This window comes from Panthera tigris, chromosome A3 (assembly GCF_018350195.1).
Source record: "Panthera tigris isolate Pti1 chromosome A3, P.tigris_Pti1_mat1.1, whole genome shotgun sequence".
Lineage (NCBI taxonomy): Eukaryota > Metazoa > Chordata > Mammalia > Carnivora > Felidae > Panthera > Panthera tigris.
The window spans coordinates 104152190-104158890 of record NC_056662.1 but is presented as its reverse complement, the minus strand read 5'-3'; the positions used below and the strand labels follow the sequence as shown (position 1 = coordinate 104158890).

General features: G+C 59.7%; 1 protein-coding gene across 1 annotated transcript; it reads left to right on the top strand.

Moving 5' to 3' along the window:
• Nucleotides 1-724: 724 nt before the first annotated feature.
• DUSP2 (dual specificity phosphatase 2) lies at nucleotides 725-3046 on the top strand. Its single transcript, XM_042979790.1, has 4 exons — nucleotides 725-1200; nucleotides 1298-1419; nucleotides 1849-2068; nucleotides 2171-3046. Exons 1-4 carry the CDS (start codon nucleotides 813-815, stop codon nucleotides 2383-2385), a joined length of 945 nt encoding a protein of 314 aa, XP_042835724.1. The 5' UTR covers nucleotides 725-812; the 3' UTR covers nucleotides 2386-3046.
• The last annotated feature ends 3655 nt before the right edge of the window (nucleotides 3047-6701 follow it).

Below are 6701 nucleotides of genomic sequence, written 5' to 3'. Positions count from 1 at the left end.
CCCACTCATAACGGGAAACTTATCATAGGCCCCCCGCCTTTCCCCTGGAAGGTCCAGGGGTCCTTCTCATGCCAATGTCCAGGGGTCTTGGGCCCAGAGGATAATGGTCCGGGCTAGCCTGGCCACTAACCTGCTGTAAGACCCAGAGTGCTGATCTCAGCCATGCAGTGCGGGAGAGGAGGGAGAAGGGGAAATAAAGTTTCTCCTGTGCGAGATTTCTAACTAGAAAAGGGCCATCTCAGCATGGCTTCCCAGTCTTCAGTGTAAAAATCATCACAATGTCAATTTTTTTGGGTAACAAATTCCTAGAGGGAAGATCCTGGAAGAGAAAGGCAGAAGGCAGAGGAAGCTCGGCAAGGGGCACCGCTGGCGCCGAAGTCTCCGGGCACGGGGATGTGCACCTGAGAAGCCAGTTCCCAAGCACTGAGCAGTGTGGAGCAGCTCAAGGGGTGGGAGCGTTCTTCCAGGCTAGGGCGCAGAAGTGGCGGGTGGCATTCGCGCCCCGCTGATCCTGGCAAACGCCTTCCCTCCCCAGCTGGTCCCGGCTTCCTCCCCCACCCTCCGCCCGCCCCGTCCCCGGGCCCGCCCAGCTCGCGCCAGCTGCGGGCCGCGGGGGCGGGCGCCGGCGCCTTCCTGCTGCCCTTGTATGGTGACCCGGGAGGCCGGCCCAGGGGTACTTAAGCCGGGGCGCCGCCCAGGGCGCCCAGAACCCTCCTTTCGGGCAGCGCGGAGGCCGTGAGAGTCCGGGAGCGCTCCGGATTACGAGAAGAGGAAGCGCAGTTAGAGGGGCCCGAAGAGCCACGGCCGTCGCTATGGGGCTGGAGGCGGCGCGCGAGCTGGACTGCGCGGCGCTGGGCGCGCTGCTGCGGGAGCCGCGGGAGGCCGAGCGCACGCTGCTGCTCGACTGTCGCCCCTTCCTGGCCTTCTGTCGGCGCCACGTGCGCCACGCGCGGCCCGTGCCCTGGAACGCGCTGCTGCGGCGCCGAGCGCGGGGCCCGCCCGCCGCCGCCCTCGCCTGCCTGCTGCCCGACCGTGCGCTGCGGGCGCGCCTGGCCCGCGGGGAGCTGGCGCGGGCCGTGGTGCTGGACGAGGGCAGCGCCTCGGTGGCCGCGCTCCCGCCCGACGGCCCGGCACACGCGCTGCTCTCCGCGCTGCTGCCCGAGACCCGCGCGGGGCCCACGGCCGTCTGCTTCCTGCGAGGTGAGCGCCGCCCGCGCCGGCCCCCTCCCGGCCCACGCTCCCAGCCCGCCGCCCCCGCCGGGCCCACCCCGCTAACCGGCCCTCTCCCTCCCTGCAGGCGGCTTCGACGGCTTCCAGGCCTGCTGCCCCGATCTGTGCTCCGAGTCCCCCGCCCCGGCCATGTCGCCTGTTGGGGCCGAGAACAGCCGTTCTGACGCCAGGGCTCCCTTTTACGACCAGGTGAGTTGAGATCAGGGCTCCGTGCACTGCTCTCCCCGCCACCTCCGTATTTGCCCGATAGGCACCTCTGGGGAAAGAGGCCGCCACTTGTGGATGCCAGGAGTCTCTCCGTGTCCACATTCGTGTGTGTGTGTGTGTGTGTGTGTGTGTGTGTGTCCGCAGCAAACGGGAGCACATCTATGTGTGTATGATATGGGCTGCTCACGTGAATCTGTGTGCCTGAAGTGTATTTGGGGTCTTGATGGGGGAGGTGCGTGTTTGTGTGTGTCCCCTTGTGTCCTCGTATTCTTGAGTGTGATCCTGGTCAGGATAGGCTGAGGGCTCCTCTTGTCCAGGCCAGCCTGCCCTCTCTTCCCTCACTGGTGTTCAGGCTCTCCAGGCCTGGGCTGAGAAGACCTCACCATCACCCCCTTCCTCCTCCCCATGCAGGGCGGCCCCGTGGAGATCTTACCCTACCTGTTCCTGGGCAGCTGCAGCCACTCCTCCGACCTGCAGGGGCTGCAGGCTTGTGGCATCACAGCTGTCCTCAACGTCTCCGCCAGCTGCCCCAACCACTTTGAGGGCCTTTTCCGCTACAAGAGCATCCCGGTGGAGGACAACCAGATGGTGGAGATCAGTGCCTGGTTCCAGGAGGCCATCAGCTTCATTGGTAAGAGGGGGGCCCTCAGCCCAGGGACCTGAAGGGGCACCTGTCAGCTCCCCTGCCCGCCGTCTTGTCTGACCCTCCTCCCCTTCCCCGTCTCCTTTGCAGACTCGGTGAAGAACGCTGGAGGCCGGGTACTCGTACACTGCCAGGCGGGCATCTCACGCTCCGCCACCATCTGCCTGGCTTACCTGATCCAGAGCCGCCGCGTGAGGCTGGACGAGGCCTTCGACTTTGTTAAGCAACGCCGGGGAGTCATCTCCCCCAACTTCAGTTTCATGGGGCAGCTGCTACAGTTTGAGACGCAGGTGCTATGTCACTGAGGCAGGGCCGCACCTTGCTGGCTCCCCCAGGGCCACCGGGTCCCTCCGTTCAGGGAAAGCTGCCCCTTCCCTGGAATTTGAAAAGCCCCCAGCTGGTGGTGCTGGGAATGTGGGAATGCTGGACTTTCTCACCTGGTGCTCTTCTGCTAGGTTTGAGGGCTGGCCCTCATCCCGAGGGACCAGAATGGAGGGCGTGTCTGCTTCCCCTCGCCCCTCCGTCTTCTGGCAGAAACTGACTGGACTCTACACCCATGGATTCCCACTGGTCCCACCACCGTGTTGGAGCCCTTGGCAGCCCGAGAGCTCTAAGGGAACAAGCTGTGACAATCAGGAGCCCCGTCTGCAGGGGCGGGGAGGGGGGGGGGTTCCACTACAGGCCTGGAGTCTGAGCCCTGAGCTCCTGGGGAGCTGGGTGTCGGGGAAGTGACGCGTCTGGGGCGTCCGGACCTCTGTGCTTGCGTGTGCGCACGTGTGTATGTGTGTGAGTGTTTCACGCCTGTATTGGCCAGGCGCTGGAAAGTTATTTGTGTTCAGCTGACATTTAACACTCCCTCCCCCACTTCCTCCCGGCCCTGTGGGCGGGGGTTGGAAACTTAGCACTTTATATTTATACGGAACATTGAGGATGCGTCAATAAAATATTGTTTTGTTTAAAAAACAACTTCTCAAGCGTCGGTCTCAAGTCAGTGCCTGGGAAAATGCTCGGACGCTGTTTCATCAGACCTCACCTTTCCTCGTGCCGGCAGTATCCAAGAAGTGGAAGGAAGAAGGTGCTGGTGGGGGGGCCTCACCTGCAGGAGGAGCCCCTCGGCCCTGCCCCCCACCTCCGCCCCCCCGTGTGGGTGTCCTGGCCCAGCTCTGTCTGTCTCCAGAGCTGAAGGAGGCAGTTTCAGGGAGACGGTCTCCAACCTTATTCCTGTGACTGGCTTTGGACCCTGTGGGGAAAAGGCCATGTGTCCATGGCTCGGGCCCCACTTCCTTTTTGGAACGTGGGTGCATATGTACGTGTGCGGGTCTATGTATGTGGCTGCTGCCACGGGCGTGGATGTCTGTGCTCGGCTCGCACACACCTACATGCCGTGTGTACTTGAACGTATCTGTGTGTGTGCCCACGCGTGTGGCTCTTCCCGTGGCCGTACGCACGTGTGTGTGCTAGGCCGGGCCCCCTTTTCCCTACAGGAGGGCAGCACAGCCTCTCTCACCTCTTCTCTCACACACCCGGGCCGGGCCCCCAAGCCTCGGAATGCCCGTTTGTGCCGGGGCTCCCGGAAGCCCCTGTTCCAGAGTTCCTTCTTGTCCCCAGAAGTCATGTGGCCCGGGGTCTGGTGTGGAGAACACGTCACCAGGCATGGGCTTGGTTGTTCTTTCCACCCACTCAAGTAGCATGCCTTGACCGAATATTGGTTACTTGCCTGGTTTGAGACTACGCTGTCTGGGGAGGCATGAGTCGTGGGCCCAGGCCAAGCCAGAAGTGGAGGGGCGCGTGCTGGGGCGGCCGGAAACGGGTACTGTGATTTGCCAGAGGGCAGGGGTGCTGAGGCCCTTGAGGACAGCTCTTGGACAGCTCACCCTGTGTCATTCAGCCTCCGCTCTGATGCTCCTGGCCGCTTGGAGTGTCATCTAACTCTGCCTTTCCAAACTCAGCTCAAGGGTCATCCCCGCGGAGTGCTGGCTCTTCCTTAGGAAATTCTGAGCGCCTGGCAGGGTGCACCTGAGGGGTGTAGTTTGACGGTTAGGGAGCCAGCTTTGCTCGCTGTATTTCAGTTCCCTTATCTGTAAAGTGGGGTTTTATTAGGAGCCCCTGGCAGTTAGGGTGGTCTTGAGAATGACACAAGTCAATCCGTTTAAGGGGCTTAGTTCAGCACCTGCACATAGTAGGTGCTCAGGACACGTTGGTGGATGGTCGGTGAAGGTTTTCGGGCGTGCGGGTGTGAAGGTATGCGTCTCCACTGGGCTGGATGCTCATGAGGGCAGGGCCTGTGGTCTGCTCTGCCCTCTGTGCCCGGGGTCTGGCACACGTGGGCACTCGTTCCACAAGGCCGGGTGAAGGACGAACAGCCCGCCCCCAGCGCCTTGCTCCCTCTGCCGTCTAGGGGTGGGTGAGAGCTGGGCAGAGCCGGGCTTACTATCCGGGCTTCCTTAGGTCCTGAGTGGGGCTTCCGTTTGGACCTGCCACCAGCCTCTTAGCTTGGGGTTGGGGGGTGGGGAGAGCATGGGGGGCCCTGAGTCACGGGAGCCTTCCCACCACACGGTCACGTCTCACAAACAGCAGGACTGGTGGCTGCCCACCCGACCCTCACTGCTACCCCATCCCTTCCATCTACCCTCCCCATCCAGCCTCCCTTGCCTGTGTTTTTGTTTTCTAAACAAACGGCATTTCTGTCTCTCCCCCTCCTTCCTTCTTATTTATTTTTTAAATATATATATTTTTTTATTTGAGAGAGAGAGAGAACATGAGCAGGGGAGACGGGCAGAGGGGGGAGGCGGGGAGGGGGGAGAGAGAGAGAATCTTAAGCAGGTTTCATGCTCAGTGCATAGCCTGATGCGGGGGGCTCAGTCCCACAAACCTGGAACATGACCTGAGCTGAAATCAAGAGTCGGATGCTTAATCGACAGAACCACCCAGGCACCCCTTCCTTCCTTCCTTCCTTCCTTCCTTCCTTCCTTCCTTCCTTCCTTCCGTCCTTCCCTCCCTCCCTCCCTTCCTTCCTTCCTTCCTTCCTTCCTTCCTTCCTTCCTTCCTTCCTTCCTTCCTTCCCAGGCACTATATCCAGCATGGCGCCCAACACAGGGCCTGAAACGACCCTGAGATCAAGACCCGAGCTGAGATCAAGAGTCGGACGCTTAACCAGCTGAGACACCCAGATGCCCTACTATGCCTAATTTGTAATTTAAGTATTTATCATAGCTATGTTTGTATAGGAAAAAATACTATATATAGGGGTTTGTATTATCCACAATTTCAGGCACCCACTGGGGGTCTTGGAACGTATCCCCTGCAGAGACATTATACATTCGTGTATAACATAAAATGTATCATCTTTACCAGTTTTAAGTGTACAGTAATGTTGAGCATATTCAAGGTCTCCAGAACTTTCCCATCTTGCAAAGCTGAAAGTCTGTACCCATTAAACAACCACTTCCCATTTTCTCTTTTCCCCAGGCCCTGGCAGCCACCATTCTTTCTGTCTCTGAACCTGACTGTATACTTCATAAGCGGAATCATACCATATTTTCCCTGCGGTGAATGGCTTATTTTGCTTAGCGTAATGTCCTCAAGTCAAACTGTATCTCTCAACTGAGAATCTGTTGCTCTACCCAAGCAGGGCGATTCTTATTACGATTGTTTTACAAAGCACTCATCCGAAGAGGCCAGCTCCATGCATTTTTACACACATTAATACTGTGTCCGGGCACCAGGGGCAACTGTCTGTTCTCCCTGTGATTCTGACTCCTGTCTTTTGAGAAATGCTGGGTTCTAGGCACGGCAGGATGCGGAGAGGCACTTGTGGACGGCAGCCGGTGACCTTGCCTCGTCTCTGTTGCTTCTTTTCACTGGGCACTGGCTGGGGAGGTCCCCAAATCCCTCACCTCCAGGATTTAAATCCAGGTGGGACCCTTGGCGACCAAGCTCTGAGAATGGGCTTCTTCAGAGGCCAAGGAGCAGAGAGGAGGAGGGAGATGGGTAAGGAGCCTTAGTTTCTGGATCTGCGAAATGGGGATAAATGCCAGTCTTGCAAGGCTGTTGTGGGGGATAACAGGGGTAGTGTCCCTGCGAGGGTCCCGGTATGCAAGAGATCCCTCTTTCCACATGGCAGGCTTCTCTGGGGTGCTGGTTACACCGGGCGTTCAGCGTGTAAACTTCCTGACCCCTACGCTTGTGATCGTCCGCTTATAAAAATTAGTGCCCTTTCCCTCCTCCCACAGACAGACTGTGGTGCCTCAGGGTCTCAGGCAGCTTTCCCCATGTCTGCGCACAGGGCGGGGGCAGGAACGGGTCTCCACATATTGGAGGATGAGGTCCACGCCAGGGCGCCCACCTCAGCACCCTTCTGTGGTGTTCCTCTGCCCCCTGGTGGTGGGAGGGGACCTCAGAAGAGGCACACTCCCAAGTGGGCCCCTCCCTCCCTGCAGGGCGCTTTGTGCCTGGATTCTTGCCTTCTTGCCCACTTCAGCCAGGCTGGGAAGGGTTGACTAGGGTCCAGAAGGCTCAGCCTGGGCTGGGGGTGGGGAACACACGTAGGGGTGGGTAGGGCTGGGGGTGGGGAACACAGGTAGGAGTGGGTAGGGCAGCAGGTGGAGTTGGTTGGGGCAAG